The sequence below is a fragment of the Falco naumanni genome, chromosome 6 (genome assembly GCF_017639655.2).
Source record: "Falco naumanni isolate bFalNau1 chromosome 6, bFalNau1.pat, whole genome shotgun sequence".
Classification (NCBI taxonomy): Eukaryota; Metazoa; Chordata; class Aves; order Falconiformes; family Falconidae; genus Falco; species Falco naumanni.
The window spans coordinates 41,552,042-41,569,520 of record NC_054059.1 but is presented as its reverse complement, the minus strand read 5'-3'; the positions used below and the strand labels follow the sequence as shown (position 1 = coordinate 41,569,520).

Sequence of the window (17,479 nt, the reverse complement as noted above, 5' to 3'; positions counted from 1 at the left end):
TCCATGTCTACAAGAATCAAACTTTTTTCTTCCAGGAGTTGACCACTGGCCATCCATATGACAGAATTTAAATACTGTTTTTTTCTGAAACATAATGAAGGAGAACATGTTTGAATTACGCAGATAACATTTTTGCAATCACAAAACATTTGCAAATGTTATTAGGGCAATTTATTTCTGCCACATGTCATCTCTTCAGCAGGAATACTCTGCATGTATTAAATGGTTTTTAATGCAGTTTTGAATAGTTTTATGTCACACTCTGGAAATAAAGATTGAATTGTTTATTCTGTTTTGACTGAAATCACGTAAGAGATCTTTTGCTAATAATTAATGTCATATCCCACTGGGACAAACACTATTTGCATGGCTTATAATAAAAACAATTCAAAAACACTCATGTGTTGCCCTGAACAGTGAAAGCTTGTGATGCATATTGGGAAAACACCACTGGTGAGAACCACAGCAGCATGTAAAAGCTATTATTGTATTGTACATTTATTGCTAAGTTTATTTCCTCTCTGATTTATTAAAGTCACCAATTACCAGTTGTTTTCACTCCTCTGATAGAAGGATATGGTGAATTACTTGCTCAGAGCAATGCTACTATTTGGTAGCCACATTTTTTTCCATCTCGAAATCTGAAACACTTTCCTGACTTCATGCCCAGAAAAAGCTTCCTGTTGCTGTAAAGGATTTTAAATTATGATAACTGTAGTTACTTGAAAATACAACATTTTTTAGGTTCTAATCAATAGATATTTGCGTAAAAATTCTACAATGACTGGAAACTCATGCAAATATCATGGTCATGTGGTTGGGCTGGTCTTTGTAAATCCAGTGCTTGTACCTTTAAAGCTTTCATCCACTTAATAGCCCACTCTGTACACACTTGTAGTCCCCCCACTGCTCCTTTCACACACACACACTGCAACTTCTAGCCGCAATTCATGATATAAGCATCCCAATTCTGTCTTCATTTATACAAAGATTTGGCAGGCAGTTTCCCTTGATTCTGAACACACACTGTCAAGGCACATATACTCTAATCTACACTTCTACTAATTTATGCCAGGCTCACCCACCAAAGGACTTAATAAATTATAGATTTTCCTATAGAATCTGCATTTTCAGACTGGTAGGGATTTCTGGAGAAACCCCCACTTTACCAGCTGTCATTCTCCATCTCCACCTCCTCACCAGAGACCAAGAAAGCAACCAGAAGTGTGGCACTGCCTCACACAAAGTCATGGCTCTCAGGAGAGGAGGCAAGTTAATGTTCTTCTTGTCTCCCAGGCTATTCCCATAAAACGCAGAAGCAGCTGTTAATTCTTCAAGTCAAGACAGGGAATGAAGATATTGGTGTTCCTGTGAGAGTTTTGACTATTCAAAAAGACCTGGTAAGATCCCACCAGGTCTTCTCAAACCTTGCCTTAAGGCTGCTTCCTTGTTGATCTCATTTTCCTATTTACTTTACCTCCATCTCCAGTGGGGAGCTTGTGAATTTCAGTTTTGATCTTCTGGCATTTTTTAAGATTTCAGTTTTCTCATTTAGGTCAAATGTCACTGAAAGACTACGTCAACAATAGGCATATTCAACTAATTATTTATATATATTTTTAGAATGACACTACTCAACAAGATTTTGACATAAACATCGTTTAACATAAAAGATTAAGAAATTTCAGAAAACACATTTAAGAGACATACAAGAAGTTCCCTAAACAAAATATGAAAATAAAATTTACATTCATTTTAGTCTGAAGGGAAAAGTAAGGAGAAAACAGTATTACCAAGTCTATATATGATAATGTAGCAGAACATGCCCCATGCCTATTTTTTCTTTGCTGATTATATTTAATATTAGGCACTGGCTTTAGATTGGTGGCCTAAAAGTCAATCTAATCATTTCAGGTGTGGATAAGAGACCTATCATTGTCATTATCTGGTATCACATAAAGAAAATGACAGAGATAAGTACAGAACATACTACTGCTATTTGATATTTCTTAATGGAAACAATGCCCAGTTTAACCAGCCTATTTTACTGCTCACTTAGTCTGAACAAGTGAGCCTCCAGTTCCTTTAAACCTTACTCTTTATCTATTCACGTATGTCTTTTAAGTGTCAGTGGAATAGATTTTCTATCATGGTAGTGATTATCACCCAATTTAACATGAGAGCTTTCAGAAAAAAATATATAACTGAATGCTATGAATGATTTAATTTTTGAGAAATATAGGGATAAAATTGAGTTAACTGAGACTTGGTTATCCACCCATTATTCTCCGCCCTTAGTTCAAGGCCTCCATTCACAGGTATATTATATTATCCTTATCAGAATTTTCCCTTTTCTTCTCTCTCATGATGCATACTGCATTCTAGTTTTCTATTATTTCCCACTGAATTACAGTTGGTTGTTGTTCTCCAAATCTATGACCTTGCTTTCATTAAGAATATTATTAGTTTACTGTGTAAGGGATGTTTTTTATTTAATTTGGTCATGATATTTTCATTTTATTTTCATAGTTCGCCCTTGACTTTGCAACATTTTCTTTACTCTCTATTACAGCTTAGTGACTTTAATATAGTTGTTAAGGTTGAGATGCAATTTCTATTCTAAACTCACTTTCACAAGCTTGTAACTTCTCCCAGCTATTCTCTTTCAGGTTAAGGGGGTTTTATGCTTATGCTTTGTTAGAAGTAGATTTTTGTTTGAAGCTTCCTAAGCATCATCTACTTGTTTTGAGTTATCTAACATGAAAAGATAGCAGTTTTGCAGCAATCAAGACAGTTTTCAGATGCTTTTTTTGGACTCTGATAATTGAAAACCAGCTTTGTTTCAGCACTTCAAAATCAGCTTTGATTGTGGAATGGTGGCTTTGCTATCTCTTTGAAATGGTTTTGAAACAATGAGGTTCTGCATGTGACATCATTAGTAACTTACTGAAGTGGTAGGGATGAGGAAAGTTGATCTCAGAATAACTCTGTTCTACTTAATATTATTTTTAAAAGCTGCTTAATTTCTGTAAGAAAATTACATTTTGTTATATTTTAAATCATTTTAATGCCATTTCCCTTCCACTTTTCAAGGAGTGTAGCCCAACCAGATGCATTACAGAGTGTCCAGTCAGTCTGGGTTCTGTTGAAATAATGCAAGATGTGCAATGAAAAATAAACATTTCTTTTGTACTGGTGAAAATACAAGCAGTTGCTTTGCTTCATTCCACAGACTTACTGATGTAATTACAAAAAAGTGCCTGAAAGAGCTTTTGCTTAAAGGTCCAGTAAGAAATCCTACATGGCTGTGAGCTCAAGAGGAGCACTGGGAAGCTTTAGACAACTTTTTGATGGTCTTCACAGAAAAGCTGTTCTTCAGGGAAATGTTAATGTACAGTACCCCTAGGTTTTCTATGGCCCCTCCCTATGGTATGCTTGTAATCTGCATTTTGTGCCATTCCTTTTTCATCGCAGAGTTTCACAATCTCAGTAAGTAATCATTTTATCCCCTCCACATGGAAAATGTTGTAGCCTTGAAAGAATGAACCAAGAGCCTGGCTGACCAATAGAGATTTTATGTATTTCAGAGGGTCAAGGTAAAGCTGAGAAAGAAACTCTTTGGACATGTCTGTCAGTTAATAGAGAAATATAAAAACTCGCAAACATTTTTAATTAGAGTACTACTTTTAGTAAAAAAAAAAAAAAAAAAGGTCATTACTTGTAAATTCCAAACTGACACAACCTGCTGCTTTTCATATTTGTACTTACAGAGAATGGACACTTAAACCCTAAATCTCTATTTCACTTTTTTACTCTGACATCCAATAATGTAAGGACTACAAGAGCCACAGAAGCTATAGAAAGCTTTTTTATTTATTTATTTACATGAACTGCTTGATTTATGAGCCCTGTGATTTATTCTTGAGTTGGGCTACGGGCCAGAATTATACCAGACACATAATGAGGACATTTTTTTCTTTACCATTCAGAACTTTGAATTTTTTCCCTGGCTAAGCTACAAACGCTAGTCAATAGATTCATTCTAATCTAAAATCTTATTGTTCTGGTCCTATCTTTTTACTCCATGTTTTCTCATTGATTAAGCAGCTCTTGCATTTTACAATAATGCAATAATACAATCCAAAGTGCCTCAGGAGGCCTTCATATGAAACTTCATATAAAAGGCAATAAATAGTCTTACTTTGATTCATATTTATTTTCCTTTTCATTTATAAGTGATTTTCTGCATTCAGCCCATGTTTCTCTTCCCTGTTCAAATATAGAAAGTTTTTACAAGATTGCTCAAATAAGCCTCTTACACAATTAGAATCCTGCCCTCTGTGGCTGCCATTCTCAAGCAGCACATCCTCTGCTGATTGCATTATTGTTCCCCCTCCAGTGACTCAGTGATGGATCTGTTTATTCATACCAAATCTTCCATTAACCCTTAGTTCTGATAATTTCAAATTATTTGTATTCATTTTACCAATTATAAAACTGAAATCAGTATATGAACTGTGTAAGCAGGAAAGCTCAGGCATGTTTTGTGGTCTGAGACAGTTATAACCTGGAGATTTTAATTCACTAGCTGAAGAAAATACAGGTTGGTTTAAAATAGCACTGTTCCCCAGGGCTTACTACTAGGTCCAGTTCCATTTAATATCTTTATTGATGGCCTGGACAAGGGGATAAACCTCAGTAAATTTGCAGATGACACCCAGTTGGGGGGAATGTTGATCTGCTTGAGGGCAGGAAGGCTCTGCAGGGGGATCTGGACAGGCTGGACCTATGGGCTGAGGCCAATTGTATGAGGGTCAACAAGGAGAACGCCAAGGAGGTTTAAATTGGATATTAGGAAAATTGTTTTCACTGAAAGGGTGGTGAAGCATTGGAACAGGCTGCCCAGGGAGGTGGTGGAATCACCAGCCCTGGAGATATTTAAAAACCTCCTAGATGCAGCGCTTAGCAACATGGTTTAGTGATGGACTTGGCAGTCCTGGGTTAGTGGCTGGACTTTATTTCAAAGGTCTTTTCTAACGATTCTATGATTCTATTCTATGAAAATGGCTGCACTTTTCCATCGTGTTCAAAGTGTTTCCCTCTGTCATAAAAGGGATAATAATCTTACCCTGTATGTAAGTGCAATGAGAAGTCAGAAGACAGAGCTCAGTTTCCCATACATGTAGAATTAACTGGAGATTCCTATAAACTGTTTATTTCTCCTTCACTCCTATTGTGAATGTCTTTCCCCATGGGCCACATGATAAAACATTTTTCCCTGACTGTCAGACATATTTGTAGACACTTTGTTGAAAAGGAGTAGTTAGAAAAAAAGTAGTTCTATGTCCTCTCCAGTCATAAATTGCCATTATCTTTAAGGCTTGACAGAATTACGAGTTCATCTACTATAATCTCCTGAGCATCATAAGCCATTAAATATCACCCAGATACTGCTACATGGAGCCCAATTATTTTAATTAGACAAAAGCACTTCAGTCGTCAAGAGACTAAACTGTAGTGTGTCACAGGCATAGACCAAAATAGACAAAGATGTCATCAAAGCTGAGGCTCTTGCAATAACAAGGAATTTCTAGGTGAGAAATGCCCCCTGAATTCCCAAAGATGGTATGTAGCTCATCCACCAACTTTGGCACTGAATGTCAAGTCCCTGCCAATGACACCTGAGAGAAAACTGTGACTTCTTCAGATTTGGTGATCAGTTTAATCCTGATCTTGGCATCTGAGTATGACATACTCAGTGGGTACCTAAGAAAAGGAATCAGTGTCAACCAGTGAAGTTACTTCTTTGGAGCTGTTTTTCCAGATCTATGTGCTAAAATCAATTTACAGTAAGCTGTGGATATTTCAAATTGTATACATTTTTGTATTTCAAAAATTTACAGTATTTGTAAAATGTTGTTCTTTTTCCACAGGTGAAGAAATTTGAAGCCCAGGTAGCTTCAGCTCTGGAATCTGAATATTGAATGAGTAACAAAGTTGAGTGTCTGGTACCTCTATTATGAAAATCGCTAGCACCCTTCCAGGGAAATATTTGATCTAGCAGTCTACAGCGACTAAGATTTAATTGAAGCATGCTAAAATATGTGATTTTAAACCTGACTCCTATTTAATATCAGCCCTCAGTTTAAAATGATGCTTGCAATTTTAGCTTATTCCCACTTCAGACAAATTCGTAAAATTGGGACCATTTATCTTTTGCAAAACATCGGTTTACAAATCCAAGTCTGAGCTGGTTTACATTCATAGAGAGCAGTTTTATCCTCTCTGGTTCCTAGGTCTGTGTGTCCAGTTTTGACTTATCTTTACAAGCAAGAACTTGGATTTTATCCTGGTTTTCTCTAATACAATTTTGCTGACTCACATATAGCACTATTCTGCTATCTGTGTTCTCATGCTAGATTACAGAGACCAGCAGCCTCCATCCCTTTATCAGGTAACTACCTCTTTTCTCTACCTCCTTGCTCCTTCTTTCTCAGAACACATATGACAGATTTTAAATGGTGAACTACTAGGTAAGCACAGAATAAGAAATCAAGCCAAAACACTGAAGACACTGCACATTCAATATAAAATTCACAATATGCATGCACAACAGGCATTTTCCAGATGCTGCATGACACAGAAATCAGGGAAAAGCTATACCCTACATAAATCAAGGATACAGAGTTTGATTACACAGTATAGGACATCCCATAATATTCTGGACATCTAGCAGACAAAACTAATTAAGTTTCAATTCTAGCTCAGAGTTGGAGACACACATGTTGTTTTCTAACATTATTTTACTAGCTAGTTGTCCATCATTTGGGATGTATAGGAAAAAGCAGTTATTCTACCTATTGAATCAAGCACAAGTAATTGATTTGTTCTCCATAGAAAAAAGTATTTGTTTTGCTTTTGATAGTCCTATGAACTAATGTGATCCATGTTATTAATAACGGAAACACTCTCTAGATTGCTTTATCCACTCACTGCTGACAGTTGAGTTTCATATCAGTTACCAGATGAATGAATTGCAGCACGGCAAGATATAGGCAATGGAAATAATACACCTTGACAGCAATACATAGCTTGGTAATTATACAGTGCTATTCTGGGGTAAACTTTTTATTAAAACATCAACATCCTACCACATCTTAAAAAGCCCTATATTTTTACAGTTCATTTTAAACCATGTAAAACATTACCAGAAAAAACCCTACAAATCCAAAAAGAATTTTGGTCAGCCTGAGAAATCCTGTCATATTTTAGCAATGAAACAACTTGCTTGGCTGCTGAAGCATAATGTGTCAACAAGATGAAATTCCACTTTCTAAAGGCTAGAGTGCCCACTCAACAGAAGAAAGCAATACATGATTACTGTTTAGAGCTTGTGGTGCAGTGCTAGCAACTCAGCATTTAGCATTAATAGAAAATGTCTGTCTCATTTTCATTCCCCTTGAAAAAACTCCCTATACAATATTATGAAACATTCCTGATGTGAGTTGGTTTCTTAATCTCAGCAATACCTTCAGCTATTACCTTATCCATGGTAATTTCTTTCTGGTGAATTTTCTTGAAAGCAAAAATTTAATGACACATGGAACAAGGACAGATACCTGAAATGTAATAACAAAGACTAACCCTTCAATTTTACTATGGGTACTAGATAGCAGCTATCTCCTATTTCCATTTTAGTGTTTTGCAAATGACATAAAGGTCTCAAGGTCTTTTCTTTTCTGAATTACTGCTCTGTTTTTCAAAAACGTGGAGTCTCTTATTTCTGCTCCTGCTTCAACTTCCATTCCCATCCGAGACAGAAATTCAGATCATTGTGCAAACAGCCCATCTTTACCCATGACCTTTTATTCATCTGATTATAAAATTAAAAGGATTTTTTCCAGTGCAAGTATCTTCAAAGATTGTCTTGAATTACCACTACGCATCTTGACTATCTTTATATCTTGAAGTATTTTTTAAAATTTCTATTTTCTCTTTGCATACATGCAAGATTTTCCTGGTACTGCTAATGAAAAAGCAAAGCACATGTCTTGAACCAAACATTTATACCTACATCTCTGCAAATAAAGTCTTTCAGGTTAGCCAGGCTTTCAAACATTTTGATCAGGCAGTATATATATGGAATAATGTGCCAAAACCAGACATAAGAGGGATAGAAATCGCAAAAAGAAAGTACATGCTGATCACGATAATACATTGCATTAGAGCTGAACTTTACAATAAAAGACTTAAAACTGCTAGATGTGGAAACTGCTTTTCACTTCCAGACTAGGGTGTTCTTACAAACTATTATGAAATTCATATAATATGAAATAGTTCTGAAACAGTCCTAGCAAGCTAGTTCAGTTACCAGAGGGAGTATAAGTGCACTCCCATAGCACACAAACTGAGATATAAAACCTAAAATAAACAAACCCACTCCAAAAGTTTAGGAGAACACACACAACTGACAAAATCATCATCTGAGTTATCAAAATTAAGTGAATAGGTACTCGTTGCTTGGAATTCAGATTTGTGTCCTGAAAACAAAATATATTTCCCAATTGCTGACAGTTTGCCTACATGCTTATTATTGTGCTTGCAAAGACATCACTAAAGATGAAACATGCATGCCAGCAAGTGCATGAACAGGAGACAATGAATCACAAAAAAGATCTTTGCAAACAACAAGAATGTGTATTGCGCTTCTCATGTAACTATTTTTGTGTCCTCTATTCTATTAAGTTTTCTGAAAAGGCAGACATTTATTAATTCTACAGATACGCTGCAATTGCTTTTGACATGTGCTTCCTTAGCCATGAAAGAAGAATGCAAGAAGAAATCAATAGGAAAAAATTGCTGGGAAGAATGAAATTGCCTTAGGGATTTTGTTCTATGTAATACAATGGACTAGGAATTCTATTTATAAGGAAGACATGGTATTTATATCTATTGATTTTTCAGGGACCTCTTGCAGTCTGCAGTCTTAAAATTACACCTGTCCTAGAAGGGAACACATTTTTTGTGAACTCTTGATGTTCTCCAATGGCATTTTGCTTACAGAACAGTAAATATGGTGCAGAAGAGGCGAAATAACCCCAAATTTTGTGCTCCCTTTGCAAGGCTATAACACTTCCTTTATCACTGCACATTTAATACACTAAGGTTGAGTACTCATGGACTGGAGTTTGACATTAGGGGATCCAAATGAAGAGCCAAAAAACATCAATTATGACAGCTTCTTCCTAAGACCACTTAAATTGTTGCCCAGACTTTAGGATAGTTTAGAGTGGTCTCAGGACCTCCATGAACCTTCGAGAGTCACGTCTTCTAGCAAGGGATTATCAAATAACAGGGGATCTCTGGAAATACATTCTTCTTCTTGCTTATATAGGCTATGCTAGGAATGAGTAAACTCAAGGGGAAAAGACAGACAGAGGCTGTATCTCCACTATCCCTGATGTCCCATCTCACCCCATTGCAAGGGATAAGTCAACTGATATTGTATGCTGCAAAATGTTTATACTATTTTGCAGCAAGGGATGAGATGCAGTCACACATTAGCCAGTTATCATCCCACTGAACAATATTGGCAGGGGATGTTTTGCAAGACACATGAGCTGTATGTGTAGAAACCAAGGCATATTTTTTAATAAACAAGTAGTATAGTTTCTTGTGAAGTTCCATTCTAACGTGCTCTAAACTACAAACTTTTCCTTAATATGTAGGAACTAATATGCCAGTATAACATAAAACAAGACAAGAATGTTTTATTCATAGAGCTTTTGTATGCTTTGTTTACCACAGCTTTTCCTGCACCAGGGCCAGCTGGTACAATATGTACTGTCTTCTATTGTCTGTTGCTGTTTTCTTGTATTAAATTTGTCAAAATTTTATGTCTGAGCAATAAAAGTTAATAACATAGGTCTGATGCAATACTAATGAGGGTACAAAACAGTGTGTAATGGTAATATCTTGGTAAATCAATTAATATGTTTATAGCTAATGATAAAAAAATAGGAAAGATTAGGCAAGAGTGAGGTCAGTCAGTGGTACCATGGTGGTACCACAACATGGGTTTGGGTGAGGACTATTCATAATCTTTAAAAAGATATCTTCATGCTAGTTTTCAAGTCAAAATAGATCTCCCTTGTTCTATTTCTTTGCCTGGAAGCTTGAACAGATAGCAGTGCCTGACTGCAGAGCATACATAGGAACATGCTTAAATTTAAACCTCTCTCATCATTTTTGATACAGTTATGTCTAGATATTTACCAGGCTGTTTCTGTGCCCCACATACTGCTGTTTCTAAATATCCTGAGACAAAGCAAAATCCAACATCTTTACTTTTCCCAAAGGCCCTTTCAGCAAATTACAAGTTTCTCTCAGAAACTCACATTTAGCTTTGACCAACAGCAATGACTTCGCAGAAAGAGATTCTATTTCCTCATTTCGTGTGCCAGAGAAGGAAACTGAGGAAGGCAAAATGTCTGTGTCCTAGCCTGGCTCAGTTGTTCATTTTTCAAAGCTTTTTGAGATTTGGTTGGAGTCCTTACATGTTTGGGACTGCCTCACACAGTTTTCTCTCTGAATAATGGAGTATTTACTTTCTTTCAGTTCCCGGTTGCCAGTCTATTCACTATGCGGTTTCTTCTGCCTCTTCTTTTCTAAAATGGCTGCTGAAAACCCTTTTCATTTACTGTTGACTTTCTCTCGAAAACCTGTCCCTCCTTTCTCCCTTGATCTATCTCTTCAGTTAATCAAAATCTTCATCTACTTGACAGTTAGCTACCCTTATACTGCAATTTAGACCTGAAAAATCAGTTTGCTCTGTGCAGCAAACTATTTCTATACAAGGCTTTGGGGTGAATAACAGGTCACTGATGTAGATGTAACTTCTGCTGTTAGCAATATGTTATCAACTCTGAACTCTACCTGAAGACAGAGATTCAGATGCCCCAAAGAAAATCTACATATCTAAAGTACAGCTTAAAGGATGATACAGATATTCATAGAGAATCTCCAGATTCACATTGCCAGCCTTATTTATTTGCTTTCCAGCTTCAGCAAGGAACATGTCTCTAACTTAAGCTGTAGAGGTAAGTATTGCAAGGCATCTTTCACTACTTTCATTTGAATGGACAAAAGGGACATTCTTCATCTTGGGCCTTTCTTTGAACTTGTGAATCATTGTATACACCCGTGAGGGAACTTAGAGCCCTGAAAGTCAGTTTTTCTGGATTCCATAAAGAAGAGTGGAAGGCTTTCACACTAAAAAAGACCAGGTTTTGTCTGGGGAAAAAACCCACCATAGTTTAACTTTCTGAATAGAAAACACTCCAAGTGACTACAGAAAACAGAGCAGAAATAAACAGCCTTCCTAACTGTCTTGGTGTCCTTGCAGCTGGATCCTTACCTTCAGACAGCTTTCTCACTGGCAGCTGACTTCAGTGCTAGGACCCTCACCAGAGATCTTCTGTGACAAATTTTCCTTGAGATTATCATTTGTCATATTGCAAAGAAATTCAGACATGTATTTTCACTCTGATTCATTAGAGATTCTGAGGAAGGGTCTTAGCAAAATTTGGCTTACAGACCAGCCTCTTGCTTCTCATTTCAGCCTCAGTGAATTGTAGCCCCTAATGTTCAAGACGTCACATAATTCAGAACAAATGGTGAGGTTAAACTCAAGGCTGCAGATCGGGTCACTAGCAAGCACAGCACAGAGTCCATAAAAGGAAACAGAGCAGTTTGCTAAACCAGGCAATACATCAATCCTTTATGCTGTGTACACTTTATTTACAGGGCATTTGCAGATTCAGAATGATGAATGAAGCAGCAAAACACAGTTTGATTTTCATCACTCCAAGGCAGAAAGCAGAGTAAAAATTATTTGTGATTTTATCTTTTTTAACCAATCCCTAATAGTTAATCTAGAGGCATTTCTTTTTGTTTACTCAGTCTTGTTTCTTATTACTTTCTCACCTCCTGCTTTATTTTATAGCCCTATGTCTGCTCAGTGAGTCTGGGGAGTACTCTGTTTTACATGCACCACTGCATGGACAGATAGGAAGTTTTACCAAGGTCGACAGATGCTAACCTACTCATAGAAGAAAAGTTACTGCGACTTCCTAGTTCGGCAAACTATTATTCTTCCATGCTATCAGTCTGGGCAATATCAAGACTGCAATAAAAAGTGCATTTTCCACAAGAAAGACAACAGCAAGAGCATGATAATATTTTATAAATATAGATATTTTCTCTTCCCCCATAGACTGCATGGAATTCAGTAATAATACAAACCATGGAAAGAGTCACTTAGTTGAAACATCATTTAGTCACTCTGATGTAACATTTAATATATTCTTTTATGTATAGATTTCTGTCTACATATTTCTATCTCCCTCAAAGCTTTATTCTTGTAAAATACCTATTTTTCCTACTGCCAAAAAATTCACTGATCCATATGATCTGATGTTTTAGCAAAAACATTTTCAAGTGTTACCTGTTTTTGTTTTCCTGAAATCCTTCATTAATTGTGCATTCTCTCTAATTAAAAGAAATTTTCATCAGGAAACAAAAATATTTTTATATTTCTTTTCATAATGTATCAACATGCATAAGCAATGTCACTGAAGTATCACAGACTGGGCATTCTCTCCCTCTCTCTCCTCTTCATATGACTTATAAAGAAAGTTAGTGTTAATATAACAATGACTGCTTTGCTCAAGATCCTGTTCATTTTTCCTGAGTGCTAGGAGAAGAAAGTAAAAGTGCATTTGGATTGTCATTGCCACAGTTCAGTTGTAACTACTCAGTGACTTAAACCAAATACAGCAAAGAATTCTGGAATGGACACAGTCTACACCACAAAGTCATCATTCCTAAGCCATAGTGCTGTATTTAAATTGTTTATTGAGCTACAGTATCCCACTCTGGTATGAAGGGCAATTAGAGTCACTGATGGAAAAGGCAAAAAAAAACATTTCCCCCCTTATTCTAATATCACACAATAGCAATTGTTTCACACACTGCTAGTAGGAAAATGTATGTTCTTACCCCACAGCCTATTCCGTTGCCTGGTTCACATACAATTTTCCTTACTCCTGGTTCAGGAAGTAAGCCTGCTCCACAGCCAGGAGTTGGACACAGCACTCCTCCCATCTGCAGCACACATTCCTCAGCCCCATAGCGCTGGTAGCGGTTGTACTACAATAAAAAAAAAAATTGGTGTTAAACTTATAACAGCTCACCAAAAATACCCAACCCATGAACTTTGACCTTGAATCTATCCCACATAATCAAGTCAACTGTCCCAACGTTTCACATGCTAACTTCAGGTTATTGGTCAAAATCTAAAACTTCGCGGTGTCATTAAATGGGGTATCACTCTGCTCCAGCTTGCATCATATGCATTGTTTCCTGACTCACAGCTATCACTTTCATCACTAGAAAATTGTATGGGATATCAAAATCAAGAAAACAGCAGGCTGCTTGTATGAGTAACCTCAAGAACTGTTATATTGCTATAAAATAATTATTGTAAACATCATAAATATAGTCCAACAACACATTCTGATAAATGCTTTATACAGATTGAAAAGAAACCCACAAAAACCCTCAAAGGATCTATAGCTAGAAGTACAGTATAATGTTTGAGAGCTAAAGGGTTGTAAAACTTGCCTAGCCAGCTTTATTTTCAAAATAAATTTCATGAAACTGATTGGAAAAATCATTCCCTGATATACACTTATTTCAGTGTTAGGTGTAGTTTTTTTCAGGGTCTCCCAGGAAATGTTAGCTTTTGCAGTTTTTATCTGGTTCCACCCTGACAGCCTAAAAGGCTATGGAAATGCCTCCATTTTAATGATAGAGACATTGACACACAGCAATATTAAATAACATGCTCAGCGTATCCTCACTGACAAAAATGTCCACTCTAAAACGACTGATGCCATTGCAATAAGTTTCCCTGGCCTGCCCTGCTTTCAGCTGGAAATAAGCTGAACAAGTACAAATCATGCTGCATACATGTAAATCACATCCACTCCAGGGTTCTGCGTTGGTGCAGTTCCACACTAGTGGCTATATAACCACTGTAAACCAAGCTTCAGATTCGCCTATAAATCTGGTCTACTGTAGAGTGAAATAAATGAAAGCATTTGGTCCTAACAGCCCCAAAGAAAACAAGAAAATCCAAAAGGCCAAAGAGGAAGGGAGCAGTATGAATTTTCTCCAGGAGAGGAATGACTTTATGGTGTACTAAAGTAACAAAACAGAGCTTTATGTTACAGCGCTCACCACAGTATTTAGTGCTTCATAAACTTTTATCCCCATAACTGCTCATGAAAATCCTGTTCCTTTTTTCTGGGGTAACAAACTAAAAATTCTTTCTCCAATCTGTACCCCTCTCCAAAGAAATCCCACAAGGAAAGCTGAAGCATTAGGACCAAAATCTCATGCACAAAGCATACAAAGAAAAATTTAAATTACAAAGGGACTCCACTGCATGTTTTCTGCTAATGTTTAAGAAGATTCTTCTGCAAATGTTGCCATAACAGGTCTTGTTACACTGGCTTTTTAAAAATAGTATGTGACTACTTAAAACACTAAAATATATAGACAGAAAAGTGTTGCGTCACAGAAAAAAATATAATATTACCAAACTGAAAGTATCGACCTTTGTCAATTAACAAAAAATACAAACTTTCTCCCAAAAGAAAAGCAAAATATAAAAGGAGAGAAAGCCTTCAAAATATCATTCTGCGTATGAATGACAATCAGAAATACTGATTTAAGGAACTTGGATCTGGAAAATAATAGTAATTTTAGAAATGCACAAGACATGTCTGCACAGTCTCCTTGAATGTAGGGACTCAATAAGTCAACTGGTGTTTTTCTATGTTATTATTACGCTACAAACTAGAGTAATAGCATAAATATTTAATATTGGACTCTACCAATTTTCAGCAAAGTTTGTGATCTTTGCACTAAATACATGCTAAGTGCTCCAAGTCATTCTGCTGGCCTTGAACGGAAATACGTGTAACCGTAGCTGCAAAACTCTGATGACCTAAATTTTTTTCAGGGCAGAGACTGGACCTGCAGGTGAGGATGGTGACTGTCTTACCCCATTAAAAAGGAACATTGTGCTGCATGTGGGATTGTTAGCAGCTTCTCATTATGGAGGCAAACACCAGTGACACTGCAGCTGAGATTCTGTCAGCATTTCCATTATAAATTCTCAGCTGAAAAAAAAGGAAATACTTTCCAGGCATTAAGTTGGCATAAAAGGGCATGGAGAGATTCCTCCCATCTTCTCTGCCTTTTTTTTTTTTTTTTTTTTTTTTTTTTTAATATGTATATACACAAAAACGGGAATGAATCTGTCTTGTTAGAGAAAGTAACAGAAAGGAAATGTCCGGTCTACCTACTGCCAAGGTGGCCTAAGCCATCGTATTCTGTGCAACAAATATAACATTTAAGTAAAGGACATGCCAAATCAGTATAGCACTCTCATCAGTGATTTTCACACTACAAAATAAAAAAAAAATATTAGTTTGAAGACAAGGGTCCTACTAAACCTGTTTGCACATCTTGACATCTAGTTACCAGCTTGTTTCCTACCTTCAAAGTCCAGATATATTTATAATATGTTATTTTCCAGTTTCTTTTTCCTTGTGCCTGTATACTAGCTCACATGAAACCCAGCAACCAACTAAACCATGTAGTAGCAGAAAGTATACGTTTGCTGCCATAACACACAGTCATACATAACATATGTGGATTTATAGTCTTTATTCAGTGGCCTGAAATAAAACAACTCACTTTACCTTAACCGTGCATTTATAAAAGGCTTGTAAAGGGCCAAAACACTTATCCATGAATTATTAATTAACTATTTGCATATAGTGTCAGATTATATCTATTAGAGGCATTTTCTCTTATATACTACAGCCACACATATCACACAGGACTGATGCAATCAACACACTTAAGGCAAGTCAATTTTCAAAAGCCCTTCAATATCTTTGGTGCCCATGATTTATTTTTGATCACATGTCTGGATGAGATATTTAAGGATATTCCAGCAGATGACCACCACTGGTTTATTTTGCCTCTTATTCTTAACTGGAGATTTAAATAGGATTCATGTAATTTATTCTGGATTTTGTCAGTGATGATGCCTATAGCTGCGCTGGTTGTTTAGACTCCTTTCATAATTAACAACTTTTTGTAAGTAATGGGAGAGATAGGATGCAACTCTTCTTTTCCTTTGTAGATTTGTACATCAGTGTGAGAAGAACTGAGCCCTGGAGTGCCTGTTCTGTTAAGAGTACTGACACCTGAAATCAGATGATTCCCACAATAGCTGCTTCAGTTCCAATAATTATGATCTTATGTCTCCTGGCCTAAGCTATTTTTGAAACGAATGTTCAGGCACCTAAATGGATTAAACTGTGAACTACCTCAGGCAATTTTAGCTCTTCAAAAATTAAACATCTAACCTAAACAAGTCATATAGGCTCCAAATATACTGAATGAGAAGAAACAAGATCCCAAGAAGGGAATTTATCCTGACTTACATGTGATGTCTGAGATAGGTAGGATGAATGACCCTGTGGAAGTGCTATAGCTGAAGCTGAGAAAACTAACTTAAGCTAGATATCTAACACATAAAGAGCTGCCATTAAAAGATGACTCTAACTCTTCTATACATTCAAATATTTCACAGCATCTATCACTCAATTATTATCAATGTGCCTCCTATTTAGAGAAGCACTCATTGTGTGTAAAATGGTTCTGTATCCTAAAAGGGGGAAAAATGTCTCCAATTACTTTTAGGAAAAACCTCTTACAGAGTTTAATATATGGGGAACTTGACTGACCTGGCATTCATGGCACCTGATTTCATTCCTGGCAGCAGCACAGCCTTCCTGTGGTTTTCATGTAAGTCACTTAATCTGTGCTTCTCATCAATTCTCCATTTGTAAAGAGGGAGAATGATACTTGCTGATTTCACCATAGTGTTAAGAGGCAAAACCATTAATAGTCATGAGGACTTCAAATACTATGGTAATGAGGGGCATAAAATTACACAAAAATCACCTGCCGTCTACTGCTGCTAGAAAGCAGCTTTTGAGCAAAGCATATCAGGCATTTATATGCTACTGTAATAAGGTCCTCAGAAATACAGATAGGTAAACAGTTGCTGGATTCACCACAGAACCATATATTTCAATGCTTATTTGAAAAAAACCCACAAAACTTAAAAAATATGATTTACTCCGAATCACTACTGATGAGACATCTACAGGTGTATGAAAAAGGCAGAAAAGCACTCTGATCTTTTTTCTCTGAAAACTGCATCCTGTTGTGAACTTTCCCCTTGATTTGTGAATTGTCCTAGTCAACCCAAATCTATACTTTTCATGGAATGAAATTTTGAGTGGAAAAAATTCCCAGCTCTACTTATGAT

At 36.5% G+C, this 17,479-nt stretch overlaps 1 protein-coding gene across 1 annotated transcript in view; it reads right to left on the bottom strand.

Moving 5' to 3' along the window:
* PRKN (parkin RBR E3 ubiquitin protein ligase) overlaps positions 1-17,479 on the bottom strand; it is a 616,239-nt gene that overhangs the window by 104,201 nt on the left and 494,559 nt on the right. The window contains exon 9 of the mRNA XM_040598195.1: positions 13,060-13,209. Coding sequence (XP_040454129.1) covers positions 13,060-13,209 — 150 coding nt within the window. The remainder of the gene's footprint in view (positions 1-13,059; positions 13,210-17,479) is intronic.